Below are 27,502 nucleotides of genomic sequence, written 5' to 3' on the forward strand. Positions count from 1 at the left end.
AATCAACATTGCAAGACTCGTATTTCTCGAATTTACGGCGGTGGTAGTGGTTGTTCTTGTAAGTCTACGTCAGAATCTCTAAAACATATTTAGAGCAAACAATTTGGAGTGAAAGGCGAAAACTTTGACTGCATTTTTCAGAAAGAGGGATAGTTGAATTGAATTGGGTACTTGTTAAATCCACTTGATTTTGTTGAATGCGTTAAGTGACTAATTTTGGGAATTAACATGTCTGAAGTGTAAAGAGAAATAGTGATGGGAAATAGAAGCTTCAACTAAATCAATCTCATAAAGGGGCAGACTGCATCATAGATAAGAGAGGTATAAGAGGCACACAAGTCATGAACAATATACGAACAATAACTCCCCCAACTCAAAAATAGTATATACTAAATTGGTGGGGTATGCTACACCCTTAAGCACACATACCTTATGTGGATGTTCTAGTATGAAAATGATATTCGATTCAATTGGAGTTCATTTTTGTACAATTCTTGTTTGCGACTCTTGAAGAAAGGCTATCTTTTATGTCTAATACAAATCTATATAACAATCTATATATATAACAACATAAATTATCAGATGCTGACGTTCAGACAGTATGCACCGTGCAGATTCGACGATTCCGGTCTCCGGCGAAGCGCAACAATGACGTCGACCAGCATAGCCGCACTCCCCTCCTCCTGGAGCTACTATTTGTGTCGGCCGGAGCTGCAGCTTACGCTGAAAATCTTGAAATCTACGCACGGTGCTCAAAAACTTGAATTTGTGAGATTCCAGCTGTCGTGGGCCGGCGCTACAACTCCAACCGGCACAAACAGGAGCTCCGGGAGGAGGGGAGTGTGGTTGTGTTGGTCGGCACCGTCGTTGCGCGTTGCCGGCGGCCGGAATCGCCAAATCTACACGATGTGAACCGCCCAGACATCCGTAGTAGAGACAAACTGTATATAACAATCTATATAGGACATTAAACTTTGAGCGGTCAATCTGTAAGCTTGACACTATGTTTAAAGAGCCTGACTTTCGTATAGTTGCGCTCTTAGTCAGCCTTCAAAATTGGAGCATGAATAGTCTTAATCTTTGTTTTGAAGAACAGATAAACAACTCAAATGTTACAAATACTATATTGTGACTTGTGACTGAACTCCGTCCATCCCGTATGAATGAGACATATTATTGGCTTCTTAGTTCTTAAAACTTAAATTGTCTTCCATTCTCATTTAGTTATCTTATTTCAATTCAATTTTTTTTCTCAAAAATAAAAGGACACGAACACCTCTCGTTCCTCACGCGCTCTAGAACCCCAGTGTTCCATCCCCCCCCCCAATCAGAAATTCAGAACCCGCGAAGCCCACAGATTGGTCCCGAATCCTCTCCAACCCGCGTAGCAAACTCCAAAAAACACAGAAATAAAAAAGAAAAAGAAAATTCAAAACAAGTAAAAATAAATAAAAAATTGATCCAGAAAAAAAAAAAACAAGTAAAAAAGGCCTCTTGGTTTCTCCTCCACCGTCCCTCCTCTCTTTCCCTCTTCTCACTCTCTATTTTCCAAGACGCGAGAGAAACAAAAAAAAAAAGGAAACAAAAGAAAGAAGAAGAACGAAAGAGGGGAAAGCACAAAATCTAGGGTTTTCTGGATCTCCAGATTTAGGGGTTTCTCGATCCGGCGAGACGGACGGACGGACGACGATGGATTCGGTACCTTCCAACTCCCATGGCAACCTCGACGAGCAGATTGCTCAGCTCATGCAGTGCAAGCCTCTATCCGAACAAGAGGTTCATTTCTTCAATTCCTCAGCTCATTGGATTCTGAGATTGATTGGATGCTGATTTATTTTAGGTTTGTTTGATTATTTGGGGGTTTTAATCCGCGAATTTAGCTTAATTAGGGATTTCCAAGGACCGATCTAGGTCTGTGAATCAGATCTGTGCATGTGTTGCTTGTTTTCGCATCGAGGATTTCTCGAAATGTGGGAAATGTGGGGTCAGATCTCCTACGGGGATTGGTTTTGTGGAGGAAGATGAAAGATTGCTTCTTGATATTCATATGATGAGAGTTAAGAATTAAAAAGGGCTGCTTTTTAAGTGTGGTTTTGGTTCTTTGATCAAAATTGTCTAGGAGTTGTGATGCTAATGTGGTTTTTTTATTTGGTAGCACATTTTCGTTAAGTGATTGTAGTACCGGAATCGTGAGGTGGTATATTAGCGTCACAAGTGTCTGTGATACTAGTTAGCTTCCTCATTGTCGAGTACTACAGTAGTTTGATTACATATTTTGTTTGGTTTTTTTTTTTTGCTTAGTCATATGTATATGTTTGCGTTTGTCATTCGTCTAATCTTTTGTCAACATGTTTGTTTGCTCAATAGGTAAGGGGGCTCTGTGAGAAGGCTAAGGAGATATTGATGGAGGAAAGCAATGTTCAGGTTAGCTTTTATCTTGTTTTTTGTTTGTTCATTCGTCCGTTGTTGTTTGCCTCACATAATTATTATGGCCACTTACCCTAGATCCTGATTCATATTGTATACTTGTGCATCGTCATTGTCAACAAGAGCTTTAAGTTGCTTAAATCTCAAAACTGAAGGATTATCGTAAAGTGTGCATAATGGTGTTCTTTTTATTTGCTGAATGTTTTGGTGCTTGTTTAAGGCTCGAAAGTTATCATATATCTTACTATATTTTTTCAATTAAATTTTTTGATTTTTGTGTGTTGCAGCCTGTGAAAAGCCCAGTAACTATCTGTGGTGACATTCATGGACAATTTCATGATCTTGCCGAGCTTTTCCGTATTGGAGGAAAGGTATTTGTTCTGATTTGAGCTTTGTAGTTGTACTTAATAGGCCATAACTGCTTGTGAAAAGATGTTATAGGAATGCAATGTTATGGAATTATCAAAGGAAGTATTTGATTTAAGGATGATTAGTGTGATCATTTACTTTAGTCTATTCAATCAACTCTATAAGTGGCTGAGAAGCTTAATGGTCTCGTGTGTTCTGACCGCCTTGTGATTTTGATCTTAAGTTGTACTTCTCTGTGTTATGGTATTGGATACTTCAATTTTACGAAAATAATATATCTTCTTGTTTCAATTTTGCTTGTAGTGTCCAGATACCAATTATTTGTTTATGGGAGATTATGTGGATCGTGGCTATTATTCCGTTGAAACTGTAACAGTAAGTATGAGTTTTTGCACATTATATTGTTGTTTTAAATATGGTTCAACTATCCATTTTGGTTCTCCTTGTCTTGTCATTAACATACAAAACCTTTTGGTATTTGGGACGAGGTATCTGTTTAAAACAGTTGGGGGTTTTGTCACTTTTATATATTACAACATTTAGCTAAACACTTCCAGTTTCTCTGTAGAGGGTTGTATATATGTTGAGCCTGAGCTAAGTGGTGCACCAGTTGACTTAAGAGGATGTTAGAAATTTAGGAATGCTTTCAAGATAATGAAACTGGTTTAATCGTGTTACCCTTACAAAGTTGATTTATTATGGAAATTTCCCATTTTCTACTGTACTTCATTTTGCCTCATGTCTATTATGCTCCTGACTTCTTTATCTGTTAAAATCAGCTTTTAGTGGCCTTGAAGGTTCGTTATTCTCAACGTATTACTATCCTACGAGGGAATCATGAAAGTCGTCAGGTGAGTTATCTCTCTCTCTCTCTCTCTCTCTCTCTCCTCATATTAAATGGTGTTATTTTTTGTTCCTTAGGTTGATTATTTTAATAATGCTACAATATTTTCCCGTTGCAGATTACTCAAGTTTATGGTTTTTATGACGAGTGCTTACGGAAGTAAGTTTCTTAGTATCTCCGTTGCAGTTTATTCTTTCAACTATGTTGTTTGTGTTGTATTTTACTTATTATTTTCAATAGGGAAGTTTGTAATGTGTCCTTTTGTTCAGAAATGAAAGTCTATTAAACACAAAAAAACCGAAAACCTTGTTTTTTATTTTTCTTGAAAAATGATTTACAACTCACAGAGAATCAGTTCTTGGAGTAATTTAAATTAATCAAGTTTGAGAAGATATAAATGTTATTCATGATTAATGTTAATGTCTGATGATGTGTGGTTGCATTAGTCACTTAAGTATTATATATTGACTCACGCTTCCATGTCCCATCAATTGGTTTTATCATTTTCTTTTCAAGCGTACGAAGATAATTCATTCTTTCGTTCTATTTGCAGGTATGGCAACGCCAATGTTTGGAAGACCTTTACTGATTTATTTGACTACTTTCCGCTGACAGCTCTGGTTAGTATGATAATACAGTTATTTATCCTTTTTAAATAGTTAATGTAGGGAAGGGACCACGCTGATATGTTTGTTCAAGTTAGTACCCCAGACAACCATGAAATTGTAATTGCTCCAGTTGAAGATGTAGAAATTTGAATTTCTGGTTGCATACTAATTCCATCTGTTATGTTGATACCCTCAGTTCCAGTAGGCCTCACAACTGTACTGCCATGTTGAAAGTTGTTCTGTTTTTTCAGTTCTAGCAGAATAGGTGGACAGCAATATGCATGTTGATGTTAAATTTAATTCATACTTAGGATTTCTCTACAGCTAGAGTTTCACCTATCATTTTTGCAAATCTGTTGGGTCATGAGTGACATTTTCCATGTAAATTATTGCTGATAGCCTCAGGTGCTGGTGTTGCACTTTGATTTTTTCCCATGTAAGTATTTATTCTTATTTTGTTTTTGTTGAAGGTTGAATCTGAAATCTTCTGCTTGCACGGTGGACTGTCTCCATCAATTGAGACCCTGGATAACATTCGTAATTTTGACCGTGTTCAAGAGGTTCCTCATGAAGGTCCCATGTGTGATCTTCTTTGGTCTGACCCGGATGATCGCTGCGGCTGGGGTATATCTCCCAGAGGTGCTGGATATACTTTTGGCCAGGTACTTTTATGTATTTAATATCTTTGTTTTATTTTGTTTGGTCTGGCATTCCAGGTCTTTATAGTTCAAACGAATTTTTAATCTGCTTGCATGTATTAATTTAACAGGACATATCCGAGCAGTTCAATCACACCAATAACCTAAAGTTGATTGCTAGAGCCCACCAGCTGGTCATGGAAGGTTATAACTGGGGTCATGTGAGTATCAACATTACCTGTTTATCTGCGTTTTGGCAACAAGTTTTGTTTTTGGGAAGAAAATCTTGTGTGCTAATATGTTTTTTTTTCTTTTGGCAGGAACAAAAGGTTGTGACCATATTCAGTGCACCCAACTACTGTTACCGCTGTGGAAATATGGCATCAATCCTGGAAGTTGATGACTGCAAAGGTCACACATTCATTCAGGTTGGGCCTTCTTCTTTCTCTTAACCTCATTTCTCCCATCCCATCCCACCCCTGACCAAATTGTGTCACAACCTATTTAATGGTCCTTCATGCTCATATGTTCTAATAATTTTCTGCATGCCCAAATTGTATGGAATGAGTTTGAACTCTTTTATCTCGTGTTACAGTTTGAGCCAGCTCCAAGGAGGGGAGAACCAGATGTTACCCGGAGAACACCTGATTATTTCCTATAATTGGACTGTTAAATCAGTTGCTGAATTACCTGCTGCTGCTGCCTGCTAGAAAGTTTATGGGTTGATGGTTCTACTAATTTAAGACTTTTAACTTCACAACAGTCGTGGTCAGTTGAGGAAAATCTTGTAAGATTGGCGGGTGAGGCTTCCGTGAATTGTGTTCAAGTTCAGCAAAAGGAAGAAGCAGAGGCGGTGACACTGTTGCAGCATATGTATCATTTCCAGCAAACAATGTGGCATCTTCTGTTTCTGATTTTTCATTCCGTTCCTATTTTCTACTTATTTTTTCTGTACTAGGATGGCTTTTTGAGGGGTCTGTAGAGGGACGATGAGCTCACTTCATGTAATGGGTGCTTTTATAATTTTCCCCTTGGTACGAATGAATGCTACGTGTTATCCCATAGGTTCATTTTATTTGATTACTTAATAGTTAAGTTGAGTAACATCATTTTCCCTTTTTTCTTTTTCATCCTTGCAACTATACCTAATATCAGTGGTTATGATCTTGAGGATTCTTGGGAGCTTCTGGTTTATGTTCAGGCTATCAGAAAAAAGTGAATGTAAAATGAGATTGGACTGTCGTTAGTCTAGGAGATCGTTTCAGGGCGAAAAGTGCTTTCTACTTCCGGAATTGTCCAAATTGTTGATTTATGTCTGTACACGGGGTTTCTCGGTTTCTATTGCTATTAATCCTGGAAAAATCTGAATAATGAGTATTCCTAATTTACTACTTTGTTTTGTTGATGTTTGCTGTGGAGATTAGGTATTGATATCCAATCTAGCTCAGATTACATGTTTGCTCTGCAATCTGTGTTCAGATCTAAAGCCGAGAAGCACATGCAAAAACTGTGGTATAGACTTGATTTATAAAATGAATACGCAGTATAGTTATACACAGGTGATCCTACTGAGAGATCAAACTAGTGTATCAAGAGACTTTGTGTAAGCCAACGGCAACATGAGAAGTTTCTTTGCTCTTCCCACATATGCTCTCTTTGTCAGGTTATCGTAGTCATTTTCCTCGATTGCGTCCAATATGTTTCGATATATCAGCAAAGATGACCAGACCTGCAAAAGATGCTGATCATTAGAAAACATGACAAATGCAGAGAAGAAAGTACAAAACTTGTCTTTATTTGCCTTGTGGTGTAGTAGGAGTTGATTTGTCTTTCTTGTCTATCTATGAAAGCGAATTGTTTTCATAGTATTCGGGATGATCTACTTGATGACATGAATGTCAAAAACTACATACCGGCCAACGGCTATCCTTGTCAAGTTGAGAAGCACCTTCTTCTGCCAGGTTGAAATAGAATCTTGCTCTGGTAATCTGTTCTTTCATGAACTCTCTCCATTGATCAGTAACCTTCCTTGAAAAAACATCGTTATCGCATAACCCAAATTGTGCAAGCTCATCTTGGGGAAGATAAACTCTACCTCTAGCAGCACTAGAATAGAATAAAAGAGTAAAAAAGATCAGGAACAAGGTGATATGAGGAATCAAAAACTGACCAATTTTAAGGAACAGATTCAAGAAACTTACTCCTCTCCAACATCTCTAAGTATGTTTGTGAGTTGATTCCCTATACCCAAGTAGAGTGCAGCATCATATGTACTCTGAGCAGAAATCAGAGAATCTGGTGCAATTCCCATTACAGGAACACTCATGAGGCCAACAGTTCCAGCCACATAATAGCAGTACAGATAAAGCTCTTGAAAATTCTGATATCGGCATTTTCTTGTGTCCATTCGCATCCCCTCGATCATGTCCCTAAAAGGCTTTAGTCAATGAAAACAATAATTTTGTGAGATCAAATATACTACCACGAAATTCATATGCAGTCATCTTCATGAAATAAGAAATATGGAAGCAAATTATAAGCACCTTGATGTCCAAAGGGAAGCTGAGAACAGTGTGAGTCAATGCAGCATCAAGCATGTCATAAGGCCGACCTTCGAAAAGGTCTTCTAGTCTCTCTTCCCATCTATCAAGAACTTCAGAGTTCATGTGCCCAGAATTGGGGCCATCAACCAGTTCATCTGTTCTTCTACACCAAACTGCATTTTGTTTTCAAAAGAGCACTTCAGAAAAGATCCAAAACTTAACTTAGAAAAAGTGACTTGAAGTGGGAACAAAGATTAAACTAATCGTAAGGGCATGTTTTCTGGCCCAACTGTCAATCTACCTCATATAAAAACTAGAATATACCTGATTAATAGTCTAGATTAACAGTTTGCAAATAAAGCATGTCCCATTAGATATGAACTCAGAGAGATAGTTCTTACCATAGATTGCCCATATGGCCTTTTGACGCTCCTCTGTCATTAGCAAAGTGCCTGCATCAATAGAATCAACCAGACATGAATCACTGAATCTCATAGTCATGCAAAAGGTGACCAACTTACAAAGCAGAAGTTTGGCAAGAAAAGATCATGGAATATGCTATTGAAGTAATGAAATTAGGAAATTTGATGTAAAGATATAGAACAAAAAGGAAAAAGAGAAAAAGGAATGAATTTGGACCTAGATAGAATGTCTTGGCATATTCCGCACAGATGTTCCTGCACCTTTCATACGCTTCTTCAAGAAAGCTTGGATCAAACTGTGACTTTTGACTAGTACCTTTGTTGGCCGTGTTGTGAGTCTTGGACTGTCTCCGAACAATTTCTTGTACATGCAAATCACCAACAGAAATGCCTTGAATTGATAGTTCAGGAAAAGTACGCGCGCTTCTTCGCTTGGGAGCTGTATTCACTTCAGCTCTTATTGCTGTAAGCATAGATTTTGGGGGTAGGAGCTTTCCATTGCTCTCTCTTATGTAAGGCTTTGGTGTAAGTGAAAGTGTAGAACTCATTTGGCAGTTCCTTTGTTACTTCCTTTCTACAGGTCTGGCGAATATGAAAGAAACATGAAATGACTCTCTTATATATATGCATATGAACATTACACCTCATCTCCCTCTCTCTCTCTGTTGTAATTATCTTACTGTAGCAAAGATTTGGAAGTATAATGCTGAATGCAACGCAGATATGAGTCGCATATTCAATCTCGGGTTTAACTTCATGCGTTACTTTTACGGTTTTACCTCAGCTTCTTTACATGTTCATGATGCGTATTTTACCTCTATAGTCGAATTAAAATTAAGGTTAATATCATAGATGGATTATACAGTCTGTTACCTTTAAACTTGAATACAATGAACTTCATTGGGTGTGAAGCAAAGACGAGTTTTACAATGAACTTGGGTGCCGTCTTTGGGTTATCTACCAGAAGGAATCAACGAAAGCAACATTGTTTACAAAAGCTGTCCTGTACTATGATCTAATACTAGAATCTTTTTCAGCCATTATGCCCCCTTTAAACTTTGGTTCCATTTTGATGTTTTGTTCTGTAGTTCTATTTAATTAGGATTGAGGTTGGCTCCAATGGGAATTAAGTATGTAAGAAAAGAAAGATTCCAGGACAGGATGTATATAAAACATGAGAGTAAAACAAGGAGGAACAGATTATACTAGTGTCATGTTATAAGAAAGGAATGCTAACGCGGACTGGGAACTATATAATTTCATGACAAGTGGTGGTATGTCATTTTCTATAATTTAGTTCACTTCTGAACTAACCATAGTAAAACATAATAGAGTAAATATACCTTACTGGTGACAAAATTGACCTAGTAAACTCATTCTGTTCTGGCCAATTATTAATGACCGAGTGGTAGACTGGTAGAATTGCTGTATTTGTAAGTAATAGAACTGCTTTCTGGTGATGTTATTGATACCATCCTTTTTACTTTTCATTTGGCAAGATCAAATATGTTATTTTGAGACTGACTTGAGTTTTACTCTCTTGACATCAAACAGATCATTAATTTTTTTTCCAGTAGCCATATATATGAGGACAACCAAGACCATTCCAACAAGGTTTCACATTTTGTTTTTGTACAGAAACAAACAAAAAGAAATTACTAGAAGTAAAACTACGTAAAAATATATAGTTTCCAACAAGATAATAGATCCTATGGTCGGTGGAACGAAGAAAACTGGGAGAAAGTACCATTACTTGACAACTAGTGACATTTTTATAATGAGAGAATGATGTTCGGCACCAGAAGATAAACAAACTAAACTGGGTTTTGAGTCAAATTTGTCCAACAACCAAAGTATCAGCACTTGAAAATGTAATGTGTGATCTAGAGATGTCTGGGAAGCTAAAAATTATAGACAGAACCAGATCAAATTACAGTAAGGAAGTTGATGCATAGAGGCACCAGGTATGCTGAAAGCCTGAAAGAGTAACATGTCAACAATATAATACTCGTGCAATCTTTGACTGATGAAACACATCTTCCATGCATGTGCATCTGTATTATCTTATACTATCATGCAAATCATTGTTGCACTACATTGTTTCACTTTTTTTTTTTTCAAGAAACATTACTTTTCTTCTTTTGGTTCTCAATATGCATGTTTATATCAACATATGGCGAAGCATAAACTATACAAAGTGTACCTCTCCAGCAACTTACATCAGTTACATGTCACTTTGTGGTTCTGTGAACTTTGATATTGTAACTTGTTGATTTGATAGTGTTGCTGAAGTTTTCCTTTCCTAATATATACAGCTGATTTGTCTCCATTGCAAGTTACATAGATGTTACATCACTCTTTTATGTTTACGTCTATTGTCATGGGCTTAATTGCTGCCAAAACCACAGCAACTTTACATGCAAGGAATCCAACCATTCCAGCCAAGACTTCTTTTGGTGTGAAAACCATTGGGACATCCCCAGAGCTATACTTCACTGTAAATAGAGCAAGACCAAAAGCCAATGCTAGGCCAAGTAGTGGCCCCTTTGTTCCTCCAAACATTTGATTGGTACTTTCACTGTCCACAGAAAATGATTCCGGAGCAGGTAATCCATCAACTGACCTTTGCAGTAGAAGAAGATATAAGAAGCCCCCAATCCCACCTGTTAAAAATGCTGAACCAGCGTTTTCCCCGACTGAAAAGGATGCAACTGATGTACCAAATAAGACCAGTATGGCATCATAAAGTAGCAAAGAGAACTTCAAATCCGCGTATTCTCTCATAGTTTCCTCATTTGATATGCCTTGGCTCACAGATATACTTGATTCAGGGAGGGTTTTAGTCAACATGGTGAAGGGGTCAACCCCATATAGCTTGGTAATAAGGCAAGGTCTAAGTTCCACCATGGAGCTGTCACTTCTCTCTCCGAGCAAGATGTCCTCTGCTTGGAAGTTGTAATCGAAACCAACATACTGAGGTTTCTCTCCATCTATTTCCTGACTTTCCTCCAAAGAGATATCATTCCCATAAATAACAGTCAAGTTCACACTTCCTAACCTCCATTGGCCTGACCTCAGAGAGTTAAAAAACACAAGTTAGAATTAGGTCAGTATTGGCAGAAAATTAAACTTCTAAGCTCACAAAGAGTAGTCTCTTTGTAACCTTGATAGATCATCAGCAAGTCCTTTATATGAAACTGAGGGAAAAAAAACGTGCAGACATATTCATTGGCCTATACTTGGCTACTGGTAATGACTAAGGAGTAACCTGATTCAAGACTGATCCAAACAGCTTCAATATTTTTGAGTTTAGGTCCCTTAAAAGTGAACTCATCAAAAGAACCTCTTTGAAACTGAATTATCTCCTCCGCTACCTCTTTAGAGTCATCTAGTCTCAAATTTGAGGGTATCCTCTGTAGTATGGAGTCACCATTTTCGTCTATCATGCACAAGAGGATTCCAGCAGTAACGTCAGAGAGACCTGAACCATAAACATTACTAGTACCTAGCTTGACCTTATACAAAGCCTGAGTTTCATAATCCTGTAACGACAAGAAGCTTTTCTCCACTGAGATATCTGTGCATATATTCACTTCGGTGGCTTGAAATAGTCGTGAAGGCTTTGCATAGTCTGGAAAAATGGAAGCTTTCAGCAATTCCGGAAACCAAACAATAAAATCTAAGGCGGAAACATATAGTACTATAGAATACCATTAAGGAATGCAGTGAACCAGACACAATGGTAAAGGAGTTACGATAATAACGGCCATATACCCATTCAGGTATCAAAATTAAGGTACTTATACACAATAAAGATAATAACTTTAAGTATCTAACAGGCAGCTGAGCCTCTCAAAAAATCAAACTTGTACTGTGTACCCACAAAACACGATGTTGAACAGAAACGATAACTTGCAAGATTGAACAGGCACCTTAGGCTCTCCAGTATCAAAAGATCAAACCTTTACTGCGCATTACATACACTCAAATGATATAAAAGAAAGAAATTGATGGCTCTTCTAAATCATGGCCACATACATGAAGAACCCAACTCAAATCCAAAGGAATGAATTCTAATAGGCCATTGTCACATAAGTTTGTCTTAATGTTTTCTTTTCTTTTGAGAACTGGGATTGCCTGTGCATGTATAGTACTTTATACATCTACATACGAATCTGTTGAATACAGTACCATTTAGCAAAACATCAGCTGCAATATGATGACATATTTAAACCTCTAAACTATTCATCATCAAAGATTCAAAGGAATATGGGTTTCGAGGTGTACCTCGAAATTCAGAGAGTCTGGAATGGATTTGAAAACGGGCAGTTGGGTTGTGAAGGTGAAACCTTTTGGAGTGAAAAGGCTTTTCTGGGTTCACTCTTGTTCTCCTGAGATTGGTCTGTTGTGTTGCAGAGATTACATGCCTTAAAGAAATGGACTCCATCGCTCAAGTTTCAGAAAAATGCTGAGACACGGAAGTGACGGAACAAAATGAAACAGAGTCGTAAACAGATTCTCCAAGTGCAAGTTGCTTGGTATGTTAAGCTTCACGAAATGGTTGAACATCGAAGCGTCTGTAGTCCAACGGTTAGGATAATTGCCTTCCAAGCAATAGACCCGGGTTCGACTCCCGGCAGACGCATTTGTTTTGTCATTTTTCCGTTGTAGACTCACTCGCAAGTCGTCACCTATTCTTTTCTCACTATAGCTCAATTTATTTTCAGATAACAAGGTTGTGAAGTCTTATTGGTACATGTTATTTTCTCTTTTCTATAGTTACAGTTTAGGTATTGAATTAGAATTTTCACTGAGCTGTTACATGTTGTTTAGTAAAAATTCGATAATATGAATGTAATGTTAGTTTGATTTCCACTACCGTATATAAAATAGAGCTGTAACACGTTGTTAAGCAAAAAATTTGATGATATAAATGTAAAATTAGTTCGGTTCTCACTGCTATATGTAAATGAGCTCGCTGTGATTTGTACTTATATATTCCTTGTCTTTTAGGGGGTGTCATTGTGGCAATGTGTTGAATATTGAATTGAAGCAATCTCATTGCAAAGTCCAAAACCCTAAATAATTCTCAAGTGTGTCACTCTCGTATGGTATGAAAAAGATGCATTGTAAACCTAATTTGACCTTTCCAATAATATATATAGCAAAAATGGCCACTATCTCTAATCGAAAGAAAGTTGGTTAATATCTTCCTCTTAAAATACTACAAGCTTAGCTTGCTTCTTTTGAATTGGGACGCTACAGGGACTGGGACTGGACCAACACTCTCATATTAGTCATATAGTTATATTTCAATGCAAATTCTGCTCCAGATTTTCTGGCAGAGACCAAATGCGTGCCACTAATTTCAGCTTCTGACAAACACCATACTCCCTAGACTTCTCTTCCTACCCAATCTCAAACCTTGTTCATGTGAACTCGAACTCGAACTCGAACTCGAACTCAAAAACACACTACCAAATCCAAAAACCCAACATGGAATCGCCACCCAAGTCAGTTCCAGACCTCCCGATCACCACCACTACACCCACTGCGCCCACCACTCCAAACCCAAAGAAGCTCACTCTCATCCCTCTCATTTTCCTCATCTACTTCGAAGTCGCCGGCGGCCCATATGGAGAAGAACCCGCTGTCCAAGCCGCCGGTCCCCTTCTCGCCATTCTCGGCTTCCTCATCTTCCCTTTCATCTGGAGTGTCCCCGAGGCTCTCATCACCGCCGAGCTCTCCACCACCTTTCCCGGCAACGGCGGCTTTGTCATCTGGGCCGACAGGGCTTTTGGACCTTTCTGGGGATCCCTAATGGGCACCTGGAAGTTCCTCAGCGGCGTCATCAACATTGCAGCGTTCCCAGTTTTGTGCATTGATTACATGGAGAAGATAATCCCTGCTCTTGAATCAGGGTGGCCTAGGTACCTTGCTGTGTGTCTTTCGACTCTGTTTCTGTCTTTTCTCAACTTCACTGGCTTGGCTATTGTGGGTTATGCTGCTGTGCTTCTTGCTGTTGTTTCGCTTTCGCCTTTTATATTGATGTCCTTGATTGCTTTACCTAAGATTAAACCACATAGGTGGTTGAGTTTGGGGCAGGAGGGTGTGAAGAAAGATTGGAACTTGTTCTTCAACACTCTGTTTTGGAACTTGAACTTTTGGGATAATGTTAGTACTTTGGCAGGAGAGGTAGAGAAGCCTCAGAAAACTTTCCCCAAGGCTCTTTTTGTGGCTGTGATATTCACTTGCTTGGCTTATTTGTTCCCTCTTATTGCTGTGATTGGAGCGGTGGATGTAGATCAAAGCAGATGGGAGTCGGGGTTTCATGCCGAGGCTGCTGAAATCATTGCCGGGAAGTGGTTGAAGTATTGGATTGAAGTTGGTGCTGTGTTGTCTGGAATTGGTCTTTTTGAAGCTCAATTAAGCAGCAGTGCTTACCAAGTTCTTGGTATGGCAGATATTGGGTTTTTGCCTAGGTTTTTCGCTGTTCGATCCAAGAGGTTTGATACCCCATGGGTTGGGATTTTGATCTCCACAGTGATCACTCTTGGAGTTTCCTACATGAACTTTACAGATATAATTTCATCTGCAAATTTCTTGTACAGTTTGGGAATGTTATTGGAGTTTGCATCTTTCATCTGGTTGAGGAGGAAGATGCCAACATTGAAGAGGCCATATCGAGTACCCATGAAGCTGCCAGGTTTGGTGATCATGTGTTTGATTCCATCTGGGTTTTTGATTTTTGTGATGGCTATTGCTACCAAGACTGTGTATTTGGTTAGTGCTATAATGAGCGTGGCTGGAGTTGGATGGTACTTTTTGATGAGATATTGCAAGTCAAAGAAGTTGTTCAAGTTCAGTGCTAATGAAATTCAAGATATTGAAGAAGAATGACAAGAAATGTTGTGCGGTTAACGTTGAAGTTGTAGTAAGGCTTTCAAATCAAAATTTGCAGATGACTTGAGGGTTCTCCATGCATAACATGGAACACAGAAGCCAGAAATTAGGTGCCTTAGTTTTAGCCATGTCTGTTGGAACTTAGTTTTGCTGCATATATTGGATTATTGATTCACACATTGTGATTAAGAAACAAAGTTATTTTGCTTACACCTTGGCCATTTAACTATTCTCAATGTAGTTCCATGATATTATGCAACTGAACTTTGTTCACAACTATGTGTAGTATGTTTGAATCTGAGAGTTTCTGCAATTAAAATTAACGTAGAAAAAACAAAAGACGATGTTTCTAATATACTCGTGAAGTGAATGTAGAAAGCTGCTTAATGATACACTACTTCAAAGACTTATGAGTCGGTTTGTATGAACAGTACCAATTAAAACTAGTTACCATCTGAAACTAGGAAAACAGATGATGAACTTTACCTAAATACACTACCAATTGAAATTACTTTCCATCTGAAGCTAGGAAAACAGAGAAATTCATTATCTAAACACACTACCGTTTTTTTTTTTCGTTTTTTTATTTTATGAGAAGTAAACACACTTACCGTTTGAGATTACTTCCCATCTGAAACTAAGAAACAGGGAGTGAACTTACCTAAAACTGAAAATTAGTTTGACCAATTGAAACTGGGGAACGGAGAGGATCTTCCCAAAGCTGCAAGTAAAAATATTCCTAATCACAACCTAAGACGCTGGAGATCCTCACTTATAAGTAGCCATTCATACACATACATTCCAATCATCATTCAGAAAGCCGTCCATAGATCTCTCTCTCCTTCGGGGAGCAAGTATTCATAAAATCATTCAAGAATGATGGAAGAACCCTTGACAACCCTCAATCTCATCGATAAGATATCCGGTGAATGTTGCCCATCATATGCTAGTGGTAGCAGTAATATGGATCCATTGGAACACCGCCGACTACTTTGCCTTGCAGCTTCTACTTTCACTTTAGATCAATCTTGGTGGAAGCCACTGGCCTCCACCACAAAGAAGAGAAAAGGAAAAGAACTAGTACCGGCAGAGGAAGAGTCAGCAGCACCTAACAAACATCCCAAACGTCGAAAACTAGCAGTGAGAGACCATCAGAATCACAGAGAGCAGAAGAAAAGGAAGTGCTTGGTAATAAAAGATAATGACAACGAGAGCTGTCTTGGTCTTACTTTGGGGGTTTCTGCAGCGTCAACCACCCGGCCGGCTCATGATGATCAGTTGAAGGAGTTGAGGGAAAACCGAGTAGCTGAACATGCCGATGACGACAAAAGCCTTCTTAGACTTACTGTTGAGACTAGTGATGCTCAACATTGTCATGATCAAAGGCCGGTGGTCCGGCGCAGTGATCCGGTCATGTTCAACATCAAGAAGAAGTTAACGATGAGCGACATCGGTAACCTCTGCAGGCTGTTGGTGCCAAAAGAGATGGTGCAAAGCCATATTCTGCCTTATTTGGATGAAGACATGGTACACAGGACGACGACTGAGGCGGGTCTGGAAGTTACTGTGTTCGATGAAGATCGTCAAAGGGAGTATGAGTTGACATTAAAGTACATGAATTCGATGAGGTCATATGTTTTGAATAAGAACTGGGCGCATGACTTTGTGAAGTTGTTAAAGCTCCACAAGGATGATGAGGTCGGACTTTACTTGGATGGTACGACTCCATCTCCCAAACCCAAGTTCCACTTTTCAGTACTCTTGAAAACACCCTCAGCTGATGATAAAGCTCCAGCTCTTCAACAAGAATAGAAGTCATTCTATAGTAGATCGATGATCTCACTAGTTAGTACTTCAGGGACTAATTTTAGATTTATATTCGATGATTTGATAAACAAAAGCTGCATGCGTGTATATTTGGTTACATATCCGAGTACTGTGGTTCTTTTTTAAATTTTTTTCTCTTAGGGTGATAAAAAGCAGAACAAGAATGTTAGACCATGTAAAGGTCTCAACTTTGAAGGTGAAATTTTGAAGAAAATGACTGAGAATGATTTCAACTTACAAAATTTTCATTTCGGATTTCCTCTTCCTCGATGGTGTTGACAAGATTGGATTTCAACCTAGAACAGCTTACTCACTCATATACTCGTACTCCAATTTTTGTTCACCCTTGTTGAAATCAAACCACATCTTTGATTTGCAGACATTCATAAAAAAGTACCACAGAACTCCAAACAGGGTCATCACTGCACTAACCAGATAGACAGCTTTGGTAGCCACTGCCAAGACATAGACCAAAAACACAGATGGAATCAAACACATGACAACCAGCCCTCTCATACCCATTGGAACTTTAAATGGCCTTTCTAGATCCGGAAACTTCACCCTCAACCAAAGAAAAGATGCAAATTCTAATAGCATTCCCAAACTGTATAGGAAATTGGTAGAAGATATAATGTCTGCAAAATCCAAGTAAGAAACCGAGAGTGCGAAAGCTGTTGAAATCAGAATTCCCAACCAAGGTGTGTTGAACCATTTGGACCGTGACCCAAAAATTAGAGGTGATATCCCTAAGTCTGCCATCCCCAAAAGCTGGTAAGCACAACTACTTAACTGAGCTTCGAACAGTCCAATGATCGATAAAACAGCACCAATTTCGATCCAGTATTTCAACCATTTCCCAGCAATCACTTCTCCAGCTGAAGCAAAATATCCATCAACCCAATCTTCTTGTTCAAGTGGAATAGCACCAGTTGCAGCTAAGAGAGGAACTATGTACCCCAAACATGTGAGAATGCCAGCCGAAAATAGTGCTTTTGGGTACATCGTTTGGGGTTGTTCAACTTCACCAGCTAATGTACTAGCACTGTCCCAAAAATTCAAGTTCCAGAATAAGGTGTTTATATACAAAGTCCAATCCTTTTCCACACCCTTTTGACCCAAACTGATCCATCTACTAGGATCAATCTTGGGAATTGCAACCAAAGACATTACTATGAATGGACACATTGCCAATATTCCTAGAGCTACTGCAGTGTAACCAACAATGCTCAAACCAGAGTAGTTCAAAAATGAAAGCACTATAGTTGATACAAATATTGCGAAATATTGAGGAAGGCCTGAAGAGAAAATTGGGATTACCAGCTTGAGATAGTCCACACAAAGAATAGGATATGAAGCTAAATTGATGACTCCAGTGAAGAACTTCCAAGATCCCATTAGGGAGCCCCAGAAGGGTCCAAAGGCTTGGTGTGCCCAGATGACAAAACCGCCATTTCCGGGGAAGGCGGTGGCTAGCTCAGCGGTGACAAGGGCCTCAGGGATGCTCCAAATGAATGGGAATATGAGGAACCCAAGAATGGCAAAGAGTGGACCAGCTGCACCAACTGCTGGTTCTTCACCATAAGGACCTCCAGAGACTTCAAAATAGATGAGGAAGACAAGTGGAATAAGGGCAAGTTTTTTAGGATTCTTGGTGGGGATTTGGGGCTGTGCTTCTAGTTGTTGCTGATGTTCAATCAGGGACTCGGAGCTTGCAGAAGAATCTGAGGTTCCCATGCCCCTAAGCCTTTGGAATAATTTCTGGAATGACAGATTGTGATAACTAACATTAAAAGTCAACTGCACGGTTACTAGTTGTATTTTTATGCCTCAAATGCTCAGTTGGAAGATCGAAAACAGCATACAATGGTGTCGCAAGAAATTGCTCAAAATGCCTAGTTAGATTTTTACTCTGTACATATAATCAACAAATCAGACAATACCATTTGATGTAATACTAATGAAATATACTTTAAGCCAAGTGTTTCAATTTGATCATATATGAACATGATAAATTACAACTGCAAGAATCAAATTAGCTAGTTAACAGTGTTCTCAAGACGTTGTTTGGGGACTGGAGCATATGAGCAGTATAGAAGCAGCAGATGCTTAATTATATATACTGCATTGGATTAATGGTAAACGAATCAGTACATGGAAGCTTCTATTAACATCAAAATTTTTGTTACTGGTCTGTGACTCTGTGAGGAAGCAAAAAATAAAAACCTAAGCCGCCAGACCACCCTGTTTAATATACCTCACTAAAACACATGAAACCAATAACCAGTCCCTGGGTCCTAATAGGTTTTAGAACATCAAATATTTAAAGCTCATAATTGAAGGTTTTTTCTTTCAGTCTGAGTTGTAACTTGTAAGCTGTGGCGTATAGGCTTTGCGCCTTTACTCTACAGCAGTCATTAAATCATAGATTCATAGTATATCAGACCTCAAAAAATTGATTGATTCCATTGACTACGATCATATGAAATTTACAACAGTTGATGTGTTTTTCGGCTTTTGTCCTACAAAATATCACCTGCAAAATCACAGTAGGTCATTACTGGGATACGGCTTTTAACTTGCACAGTTGCAGCTCGCATGAATTTCACTTACATTTTCTTTTGTTGTATACCAAGAAATTTCCTAGAAAGAAGCAAAGAGGGGCTGAACGAAGGAAAGAGTTTGCTTAATCAATTGTGTAATATTTGCACATCAGATATGTGCTGCATGGGCTAAACCCCTTTCTCACAACAAGTTAATAACATGTACCAACCTCAAGCAATTTCCATGAAGAAGGACAATAGATCAAAACAAACTATAGAGAGCAGAACCATAAAGATTGAGAACCTGCACCAAGTTATATAGCTACCTAGCATGAAAGCAAATGAACTAGCAAAATTGACACCCAATACAAATTTGCATTGACACATCAAAGTCACCATGAAAATACCCCAACATTCTCCCAGTTCAAAAAAGCTTCTTGAAGATGAAGAACAATGCCTGAAAGAACCCCCATCTATCAGTAAGATCACAACCAAAAAACTAGCTTATATTCCTTTACTATTCCTCATCTACTTTCAAGTCTCTGGTGGCCCTTATGGCACAGAAGCCATGGTTGGTGCTGGAGGTCCATTCTATGCGATCCTAGGCATTATAATCTTCCCTATCCTTTGGAGCGTTCCAGAATCCCTCATCACTGCTGAACTCTCCACTGCCTTCCCTGGCAATGGTGGCTTTGTCATATGGACTCACCAAGCCTTTGGTCCCTTCTGGGGCTTCCTCATTGGGTTTTGGAAGTTCCTTAGTGCTGTCATAAACTTATCATCATACCCACTTCTCTGTTTGAACTACATTGATCCAGACCTTCCAGTTTCCTCCTCAAGCCTACCTCACTATTTTTTAATATCTGTTTCAACTCTGTTTTTCTCTGTTCTCAACTTCACTGGTTTGCCTATGGTGGGTTATGCTTCAATAACCTTGGGGATTCTGTCATACTTACCCTTTTTAGTAATCACAACTTTTGCAATTCCCCAAATTGATCCTAGAAAATGGGCACTTTTAGGCCAAAAGGGTAGGAAAAAAGATTGGCCTTTGTTCTTCAATACCCTCTTTTGGAATTTAAATTGTTGGGACAATGTTAGTACTTTAGTAGTAGAAGGTGTTAGTACACCTTCAAAAACATTACCAAAAGCATTTCTCTCAACTGGATTAATCACTTGCTTTGCTCATTTAATTCCTCTTCTAGCTTCAACTGGGGCAATGAAAATTGACCTAGATGATTGGGTTAATGGATATTACACAGAAGTTGGAGAACAAATTGTGGGGAAAATGTTTAAAAGGTGGGTTAGGATTGGAGCCTTTCTATCTGGTATTGGTGTGTTTCAGTCCCAGTTGAGTAGTTGTTCATATCAGCTCTTAGGCATGACCGAATTAGGGTTGTTACCAGCAATATTCAGTACACGGTCCAAACGGTTCAACACTCCTTGGGTGGGAATTTTGATCTCAACAGTGATACCGATATCAGTTTCGTACATGAAATTCAGACATGTCACATCAGTAGTGAATGTTTTCTACAGTCTTGGGATGCTGGTCGAATTCGCAGCTTTTATTTACCTGAGGATGAAGTTTCCAGATGTGGAAAGGCCCTATAAAGTTCCAGTTACAAAGCTGAGGAATCTGATAGCAATGTGCTTCATTCCGTTTGGGTTTTTGCTGTATGTGGTTTGTGTTGGGCACCCAGTTGTGTATTTGGTGGTTGCTTTCCTGACTCTGTTGGGAGTTCTTTGGTATTTCTGCATGAAGATTTTCCAGGCCAAGGTGTGGCTTGACTTCAACCATGTTATGAAAAAGCTAGCAGATTATGAGAATTTGGGGTAAGTATATTGTGTATGCTGATCTTTTTGTTGTAAAGATTATAATTTGCATACAAATACTGACTCCATCATTTTTTTCATGCAGCTACTATGATCAGATTGTGAAATAAAGTGGCTTCATTGCTATTCTGAAGACTTTTCAAGAGTGTAGCTGTACATTTTGGTAGAAGTATCCAAGTTTGATGTAGCACTTTAATCCTTATCCATGTACTGTACCTTGTCACAAAAATAAAGTGAAGCATTATGTGATTTGCAAAAATTGGTTAATTTTATTGGATTGCAAAACTTGGTTTAGAAACCAACTGTTGGAGCAGTTAGTTAGGTATCATAATTTTGAAATTTTCTGACCTTCTGTTGGGGGTGTTGAGCTCTATCTTCTAGAAGCTCTGGTATTCTTTGTATTTATTTATCAGATTTGATTTAAGAACTATTTTCTTTTTAGTAATATGAAATATCTTAGGCACTAATGTTACTAATTGTTGATTGACATGCTCCTAACTTCAGATCTCCCTAGATGTTCTTGAGACCAGAACTGGAAAGAAACAAATGATCAAGAAGATTGATCACTTGATCTCAACCTGTGTAAGCTAAATACTAACATAATGATCAAGGAGTTGGATCAAGCCAGTCACATTTCTAAGTCAAAATAGCCAAAACCACATATTGGAGTAGAAAGCTGAAACCTTTACCTTCTCAGAATGTAGGGTGCAATCAATGACGCACAACTCTCTTTACCCAACTCATAGAGGATGGAGATTATGACAGAGCTTCTAGAAGCACATTCCATTTCCTTTGAGGAAGCTTAGGCTAGGCTAGGCTCACAATCTGCACAATTCAGCATGTGAGGTAAGTAGAGTCTTCAATCTCACCAAGTTCTTTTATGATCAAAAACAAACAATTAATAAACTGCACAGTTCACATTTCCATCATATCTCATCACATCCCATTTGCAACTTCTTTCTTTGCTTCTCAGAGTGACTGACACCAGGTGATGATGAGGACTCTCACCAAGTTGGCCTCTTTGCATCCAGATTGAGTAACCAATTAACAAACTCAAAAAAGGTCACTAACAAAACATCCAACTCTTTTCTTCTTTTCTACACATAAACACACAATCCTTTTTCAAAATAATTATCGTAATTTGATACCACACCATTGTATCAATTGCACTCGAATTTTGTTAATTCAGAAAAAAGAAATCCTAAAACCTTTATATTGATCTGAATTTGATCATTCCATGAGTGATCAAAATCAAATCAAAACGCTACACACCAAGGATGTGAGCCTATATCAACTTATCCTCCAAATCCAGCATCAAATCCGACAAACATCAAGACCGTCCGTAACAGGCCACGTGTGAAAGGGACCCACGGGTAGCTCATGTCCATTCAGTTAGGACCAAATGCCAATCAATTAGGGTTCTTGAGGTTCCGTTATCCAACTCTCTCCCTCTCTCTCCGTCTCTGTTTTCTACAAGTTCACTTCACTTCCCCAGAGAAAGCCTTATCCTACCAGAGCCTTCATCATCATAACTTCGCCTGTAACAACTAGTCAAATTAAAATCTTATCTTGGGTCCACCCTCCTCCATAGCCAGTGCCAAAGCTATTAAAGTTATTCGCCTTCTAGAAGCCTCTAACCTGCAGATTTTTTTTGCTTTGCTTTGCTTCGTCAGTGAGCTAATTCACCTTTACCGATCCATCTTTCTGGCTTTTTTTTCTGCTATAAATACCCAAGCCTCCATGGCCCTGATGCAACCCAGACCCAAAATCAAGCATACCCTGTTGTAAAGATCTCTCATTTTGAACTATAAATGGGGATTCATCAAGTAGCTGAGTGGATCCCTGGTCTGCCGGAGGAGCTCGGGCTCGAGTGCCTGACCCGGCTGCCGTACTCGGCCCACCCTGTGGCTTCCCGCGTCTGCCGGCCGTGGCGGTCTTTGCTCGAAAGCAAGGAGTTTTATCACCACAGGAAGCAGAGCGGGTACACCCGAAAGGTCGCATGCTTGGTTCAGGCTGGTGTCGAATCGAAGCTGAAATCGTCGTCGCCGAGTTATGGCATCGCCGTGTTCGATCCAATGAGCGGGTCGTGGGAGCGGCTGGACCCGATTCCCAAGTACCCGAATGGGCTGCCGATGTTCTGTCAGGTCGGGAGCTGCCGAGGGAAGCTGGTGGTGATGGGCGGTTGGGACCCGGCGACGTACCAGCCGGTTACTGATGTGTCCGTGTACGATTTTACGACGTGTCGTTGGAGGAAGGGGAAGGCAATGCCGTCGAAGCGGTCGTTTTTCGCGATCGGGTCGCGCGGGAGCCGGGTCTACATCGCGGGCGGGCACGACGAGAGCAAGAACGCGCTCAAGTCGGCGTGGGTTTACGACTTGCGGCGCGACGAGTGGGCTGAGTTGGCCGGGATGGAGCGGGAGCGGGACGAGTGTCAGGGGGTGGTGGTCGGGGACGAGTTTTGGGTGGTGAGCGGGTACGGGACGGCGAGCCAGGGGGCGTTTGAGGGCGGGGCGGAGGTGTTGGATCTCGGGTCGGGTCGGTGGAGGCGGGTCGAGGGCGCGTGGGAGGAGGGGCAGTGCCCGAGGGCGTGTGGGGGTGGAGTTGGGAGAGATGGGAGGCTGGTGAGTTGGGCCGAGTTAGGCGCGGCGGTCCGGGTCGGGACCCGTGGGGTGGATCTTGGGTCTCGGATCCTGGTGATGGGCTCGGAGTACGATGGCGCGAACCAAGGGATATACATGAAGGAAGGGCAAAATGGTAAACTGGAGAGTGTTACGGCACCGGAAGAGTTTTCCGGGTTTGTTCAGTCAGGCTGTTGCGTTGAGATATAGACTTTGAGGATGTTTTGTGAGAAATGGATACCTACATTACTTATAAGTAGTCACGTTCTCACATTATCAGCAGATTTAGTTAGAGAGGTTAATACACTCTTGGGGAGTTTTGGTTTCCAAAATATACTATCGTTGAGGGTGTTTGATATAGTGCTCGAAGCTCTTGAAATATACATGTTTCTGATCTACAAGTGTATGATCATGATGAATCAAACTATGATAAGTTTGAACAAATTAGTACATTTTCCGATAGTGATCTTTGGTCTATAACTCCAAAGTATTCAGCCTCATAATGATCGGTCTATACTCAAAACGCATAATGATTCATGTGTCTATTATAAAAGACAATGAATCAAATAATGGATGTATATATATATATTTGCAAATTGCAAACGTGTCTCATCTCACTCGAAAGTTATGAGCGCGCAATTGCACAATATACTTGGTTTGGATCCCATTGATCATATAAATTTAGGTAGGAGTGTTAATTCCTTGACTGTAGTTCGCGGTTGAAGTTTGTTAAGTTCATCAATTTGACTCTAAATCTTGGAGAAACAATTTCTGCTACAAAAATGCCTAAGTTAGCTCCGTAAATTCGTAGTAAAAGTGCATTATATATTTTACGGCTGACGATATAATAAGGTGACAAGATCGATCTCATTAGTCACTAGTCTCACTACCTAGTAATTAAATGCATTTGTTAGCTCCCAAGTGTTTGGTATGGTCTAAATAGGCTTTCCAACCCCGTGTTCCAGGGATTGAATCCAACTTTTTTTCTATTCTTTTTTTTTTAGAAGGAATCTAACTTTCTAAACGTAATCAGTCTAACTTAAAGTCCTAAACTATCTCGTACGTGTTTCTGATGATCGGGACTTTGGTTGTTCAGTCATTTTGAACTGTTACAGATGATCGGGACTGTAAAATCAGAATAAAAAGAATACCTTTCTGTCGTCGACCACAGTACAAACTAGTTAGTTTTCGATGGATGAAATTAAAAAAAAATTTTTGTTATTCTGGTGGCTGGACCAAAACCTTGTCAAGAGGGAAAGAAAATTAAAGGAAGGTGTAAACAGAAAACAACGGAACAAAGCAAACAATCAAGTACAATTATGTATCATCGAAAAAAACTAAGTACAATTACATAGAAACTTTTACTTGGTGTAAAACAAAGCAAACAACTAAGTACAATTATATATCATCGAAACAAAACCCAAGTACAATTACATAGAAACTTTTCACTTGGTGTAAATAATGACTCACTAACCAACGATTTTGTAAAACCTTTGGAGTATATATTGATATACTCGAAAGCACTGCAGAATCATTCATTCTCGTTTGCGCATGCTCTGAAAGGCTTCACGAGTTGTCTTTGAAAGACTGAAATATGTCGATGAAGAATGTATGTTCTTTGCTACTGACTTACCTGATTTCTTAGCATCTCTCCTGCAAAAAGAAAATCTTGAGAGAAGCTATTGGGAAGTGATGATGGTGACGAGAGGAGAATGGAAAAGAAGCTAGAAACAAGGCCAATGCTGCTGTCTGCTGACACTCTTATATAGTCTTCTGTCACTTTTGTTTTCCTTATTGTAGAAGCGAAGCTAGAAAGAGACAGCTGCAATGAACAAGTTCAACTGGATTATAAATGTTAGTGCTGTTTAATTAATCAGATAATAATTTTTAAACATCTTTAGAACTGGATTATATTAACATAGTTTCCAAAGGACTAATTCTAATACTAAATTGCGTCACAACGTAAAGATACGAAAGCATTTTATGTCATCAAATAATGAAATGAATTAATGGTACATTTCTCAACATGAAGCACCCATGACCACCAACTCCGATCCTACAGAAATTGGGTAATTCATTCATGAAATAGCCCCAATGACCTACCCAAAAGCAAAGAATTAATAATACAGTATTTCTAAAATTACGTTGATGTGATAATATCTATTTTATTTGCAGGTATTACTAATCTAATTGAGAGGTTATGAATTTACAAAATGACCATTCATGCATCCAAATAAGCGTCTGTAATCATAATTACATCACGTCTTGTTAATCAGTGGATGACAATAATTGTCCACTAATTAATTAGCAAGCTAAATGGAGCAGGGTGCCAAAGCAAACCTTTAGAAAACCATGCATGCTACTTGCTAGGTGAGTTGGTGTACGTTCTTTAACCATGCCAATAAATAGACATGCATTGCAATCAGCACTCATCAAATCATCACAACTTCCAAACCCCATCGACTACTAGCTAGCTAAGCGTTCTCATACTCAGTTCTCAAGTTTTAGAAATGGCACCATCTATAAGCCAAACCATCACAGACTCTTCAGATCTCACTGAGTTTGTCATTAGCAAGGGCAATGGGGTGAAGGGTCTTTCCCAAATGGGACTCAAAAGCCTCCCAAAGCAATATATCCAACCCGTTACAGAAAGAAAAGTGAGTATGAAAATAACAAATTTGCCTGAAGAATCCATTCCCATCATTGACATGTCAAACTTGGAGGACCCGAAAGTGGCAGAATCCATATGCAATGCGGCAGAGAAGTGGGGGTTCTTTCAGCTACTCAACCATGGTGTGCCCATTGAAGTTCTTGAGCATGTCAAGCAAGCAACTCACAGATTTTTTGAGTTGCCAGCTGAGGAGAAGAGTAAGTTCTCGAAAGAGAATTCGTCTTCAACTAATGTTCGATTTGGTACGAGCTTTAGTCCTGAAGCAGAGAAGGCACTAGAGTGGAAAGACTGGCTTAGTGTCTTCTATATTTCTGAGGATGAGGCCTCTGCACACTGGCCTGCAGCTTGCAAGTAATTAAGCCCAGAATTTTCTTACTATATGTATCAGTTATTCATGATGACATGCAATATTGAGTCTCCTTTAGCTTATAGCAGTTCTCTGGGTCACATGCAGGATAATATAATTACGTGAACTAATTGTGTTATAATTACATGAACTAATGCGCGCCTGTGTTTGTTTCTCAGAGATGAAGTGCTCGAATACATGAAGAGGACAGACATACTCATAAAACGACTCCTAGGGATGCTGATGAAAAGACTGAACGTGACAGAAATAGACAAAACCAAAGAAGCACTTCTAATGGGATCCAAGCGAATCAACCTTAACTACTACCCCGTCTGCCCTGACCCTGAGCTCACAGTCGGAATTGGGCGCCACTCTGATGTCTCCACACTCACAATCCTCCTTCAAGACTACACCGGAGGACTTTACGTCCGAGCGGGGACTGCTTCTGATGAGGATAGGTGGGTGCATGTTCCTCCATTGGAAGGGTCACTAGTGATCAACATTGGTGACGCACTGCAGATAATGAGCAACGGGAAATACAAGAGCGTGGAGCATAGAGTGGTTGCTAATGGAAATCAGACCAGGATTTCAGTCCCCATATTTGTGAATCCGAGGCCATCGGACGTGATAGGGCCTCTGCCTGAAGTCCTTGCTAGTGGGGAGAAAGCATTGTACAAGCAAGTTGTGTACTCTGACTATGTCAGACATTTCTTCCGGAAGGCTCATGATGGAAAGGATACCGTTGATTTTGCTAAAATCTGAAGGTAATTCATTACTATATCTCTCTGCACCTTGGCAATGTTTCAAGGCTAGTTATTTTGTTTTTAATAATGAACATTTAATCGACTATGTAAAATAATTTACGATGCAAGAGATGTGCTCGATTGAAACAATGTGTATCAATATGGATGTAAGA

The 27,502-nt window shown here is 39.5% G+C and overlaps 10 protein-coding genes and 1 non-coding gene across 11 annotated transcripts in view; 8 read left to right on the plus strand and 3 right to left on the minus strand.

Annotated features, from left to right (window-relative positions):
• The window catches only part of LOC126787690 (non-specific lipid transfer protein GPI-anchored 6), a 79,971-nt gene that overhangs the window by 33,194 nt on the left and 19,275 nt on the right, over positions 1-27,502 (plus strand). The gene's annotated exons all lie outside the window — the stretch shown is intronic.
• On the plus strand, positions 1,518-5,990 carry LOC126787687 (serine/threonine-protein phosphatase PP2A catalytic subunit). The gene is made up of 11 exons (XM_050513582.1): positions 1,518-1,776; positions 2,368-2,424; positions 2,715-2,798; positions 3,100-3,171; positions 3,576-3,647; positions 3,759-3,799; positions 4,194-4,260; positions 4,719-4,910; positions 5,018-5,107; positions 5,207-5,314; positions 5,482-5,990. Exons 1-11 carry the CDS (start codon positions 1,690-1,692, stop codon positions 5,545-5,547), a joined length of 936 nt encoding a protein of 311 aa, XP_050369539.1. The 5' UTR covers positions 1,518-1,689; the 3' UTR covers positions 5,548-5,990.
• On the minus strand, positions 6,320-8,411 carry LOC126787684 (phytoene synthase 2, chloroplastic-like). The gene is made up of 6 exons (XM_050513578.1): positions 8,069-8,411; positions 7,831-7,881; positions 7,430-7,602; positions 7,088-7,323; positions 6,800-6,992; positions 6,320-6,615 (listed from the first exon to the last, which is right to left on the minus strand). The coding sequence occupies exons 1-6, from the start codon at positions 8,397-8,399 to the stop codon at positions 6,463-6,465; spliced, it is 1,137 nt and encodes a 378-aa protein (XP_050369535.1). The 5' UTR covers positions 8,400-8,411; the 3' UTR covers positions 6,320-6,462.
• On the minus strand, positions 9,744-12,316 carry LOC126787683 (uncharacterized). The gene is made up of 3 exons (XM_050513577.1): positions 12,139-12,316; positions 11,120-11,482; positions 9,744-10,919 (listed from the first exon to the last, which is right to left on the minus strand). The coding sequence occupies exons 1-3, from the start codon at positions 12,296-12,298 to the stop codon at positions 10,204-10,206; spliced, it is 1,239 nt and encodes a 412-aa protein (XP_050369534.1). The 5' UTR covers positions 12,299-12,316; the 3' UTR covers positions 9,744-10,203.
• TRNAG-UCC (transfer RNA glycine (anticodon UCC)) lies at positions 12,425-12,496 on the plus strand. The gene has a single exon. It is a non-coding gene; the product is annotated as a tRNA-Gly (tRNA).
• LOC126787681 (probable polyamine transporter At3g13620) lies at positions 13,145-15,001 on the plus strand. The gene has a single exon (XM_050513575.1). The coding sequence runs from the start codon at positions 13,348-13,350 to the stop codon at positions 14,749-14,751; it is 1,404 nt and encodes a 467-aa protein (XP_050369532.1). The 5' UTR covers positions 13,145-13,347; the 3' UTR covers positions 14,752-15,001.
• On the plus strand, positions 15,634-16,566 carry LOC126787585 (uncharacterized). Its single transcript, XM_050513437.1, has one exon. The coding sequence runs from the start codon at positions 15,634-15,636 to the stop codon at positions 16,564-16,566; it is 933 nt and encodes a 310-aa protein (XP_050369394.1).
• LOC126787680 (probable polyamine transporter At3g13620) lies at positions 16,423-18,334 on the minus strand. Its single transcript, XM_050513574.1, has 2 exons — positions 16,820-18,334; positions 16,423-16,551 (listed from the first exon to the last, which is right to left on the minus strand). The coding sequence occupies exon 1, from the start codon at positions 18,313-18,315 to the stop codon at positions 16,888-16,890; it is 1,428 nt and encodes a 475-aa protein (XP_050369531.1). The 5' UTR covers positions 18,316-18,334; the 3' UTR covers positions 16,423-16,551; positions 16,820-16,887.
• LOC126787679 (probable polyamine transporter At3g13620) lies at positions 19,519-21,061 on the plus strand. The gene is made up of 2 exons (XM_050513573.1): positions 19,519-20,951; positions 21,037-21,061. Exons 1-2 carry the CDS (start codon positions 19,519-19,521, stop codon positions 21,059-21,061), a joined length of 1,458 nt encoding a protein of 485 aa, XP_050369530.1.
• Positions 22,400-24,027, plus strand: LOC126787686 (F-box/kelch-repeat protein At2g44130-like). Its single transcript, XM_050513581.1, has one exon. The coding sequence runs from the start codon at positions 22,763-22,765 to the stop codon at positions 23,777-23,779; it is 1,017 nt and encodes a 338-aa protein (XP_050369538.1). The 5' UTR covers positions 22,400-22,762; the 3' UTR covers positions 23,780-24,027.
• On the plus strand, positions 26,044-27,348 carry LOC126787685 (feruloyl CoA ortho-hydroxylase F6H1-3-like). Its single transcript, XM_050513580.1, has 2 exons — positions 26,044-26,591; positions 26,766-27,348. Exons 1-2 carry the CDS (start codon positions 26,080-26,082, stop codon positions 27,346-27,348), a joined length of 1,095 nt encoding a protein of 364 aa, XP_050369537.1. The 5' UTR covers positions 26,044-26,079.

This window comes from Argentina anserina, chromosome 3, assembly GCF_933775445.1.
Source record: "Argentina anserina chromosome 3, drPotAnse1.1, whole genome shotgun sequence".
NCBI classification, from domain to species: Eukaryota; Viridiplantae; Streptophyta; class Magnoliopsida; order Rosales; family Rosaceae; genus Argentina; species Argentina anserina.

What these genes read in the sequence shown, in the direction of transcription:
- LOC126787687 (XM_050513582.1), top strand. Translation starts at nt 1,690, where the DNA reads ATGGATTCGGTACCTTCCAACTCCCATGGCAACCTCGACGAGCAGATT. An exon ending in TGGAGGAAAGCAATGTTCAG is followed by an intron (nt 2,425 to 2,714) that starts GTTAGCTTTTAT and finishes TGTGTGTTGCAG; the next exon opens with CCTGTGAAAAGCCCAGTAAC. An exon ending in CTGGATATACTTTTGGCCAG is followed by an intron (nt 4,911 to 5,017) that starts GTACTTTTATGT and finishes TTAATTTAACAG; the next exon opens with GACATATCCGAGCAGTTCAA.
- LOC126787684 (XM_050513578.1), bottom strand. Translation starts at nt 8,399, where the DNA reads ATGAGTTCTACACTTTCACTTACACCAAAGCCTTACATAAGAGAGAGC. An exon ending in TGCCAAGACATTCTATCTAG is followed by an intron (nt 7,882 to 8,068) that starts GTCCAAATTCAT and finishes CTATTGATGCAG; the next exon opens with GCACTTTGCTAATGACAGAG. An exon ending in ACAAGGATAGCCGTTGGCCG is followed by an intron (nt 6,616 to 6,799) that starts GTATGTAGTTTT and finishes CATCTTTTGCAG; the next exon opens with GTCTGGTCATCTTTGCTGAT.
- LOC126787683 (XM_050513577.1), bottom strand. Translation starts at nt 12,298, where the DNA reads ATGGAGTCCATTTCTTTAAGGCATGTAATCTCTGCAACACAACAGACC. An exon ending in CAGACTCTCTGAATTTCGAG is followed by an intron (nt 11,483 to 12,138) that starts GTACACCTCGAA and finishes CCATTTTTCCAG; the next exon opens with ACTATGCAAAGCCTTCACGA. An exon ending in TTGGATCAGTCTTGAATCAG is followed by an intron (nt 10,920 to 11,119) that starts GTTACTCCTTAG and finishes CTCTGAGGTCAG; the next exon opens with GCCAATGGAGGTTAGGAAGT.
- LOC126787681 (XM_050513575.1), top strand. Translation starts at nt 13,348, where the DNA reads ATGGAATCGCCACCCAAGTCAGTTCCAGACCTCCCGATCACCACCACT.
- LOC126787585 (XM_050513437.1), top strand. Translation starts at nt 15,634, where the DNA reads ATGGAAGAACCCTTGACAACCCTCAATCTCATCGATAAGATATCCGGT.
- LOC126787680 (XM_050513574.1), bottom strand. Translation starts at nt 18,315, where the DNA reads ATGGGAACCTCAGATTCTTCTGCAAGCTCCGAGTCCCTGATTGAACAT.
- LOC126787679 (XM_050513573.1), top strand. Translation starts at nt 19,519, where the DNA reads ATGAAAATACCCCAACATTCTCCCAGTTCAAAAAAGCTTCTTGAAGAT. An exon ending in GCAGATTATGAGAATTTGGG is followed by an intron (nt 20,952 to 21,036) that starts GTAAGTATATTG and finishes TTTTTCATGCAG; the next exon opens with CTACTATGATCAGATTGTGA.
- LOC126787686 (XM_050513581.1), top strand. Translation starts at nt 22,763, where the DNA reads ATGGGGATTCATCAAGTAGCTGAGTGGATCCCTGGTCTGCCGGAGGAG.
- LOC126787685 (XM_050513580.1), top strand. Translation starts at nt 26,080, where the DNA reads ATGGCACCATCTATAAGCCAAACCATCACAGACTCTTCAGATCTCACT. An exon ending in CACTGGCCTGCAGCTTGCAA is followed by an intron (nt 26,592 to 26,765) that starts GTAATTAAGCCC and finishes TTTGTTTCTCAG; the next exon opens with AGATGAAGTGCTCGAATACA.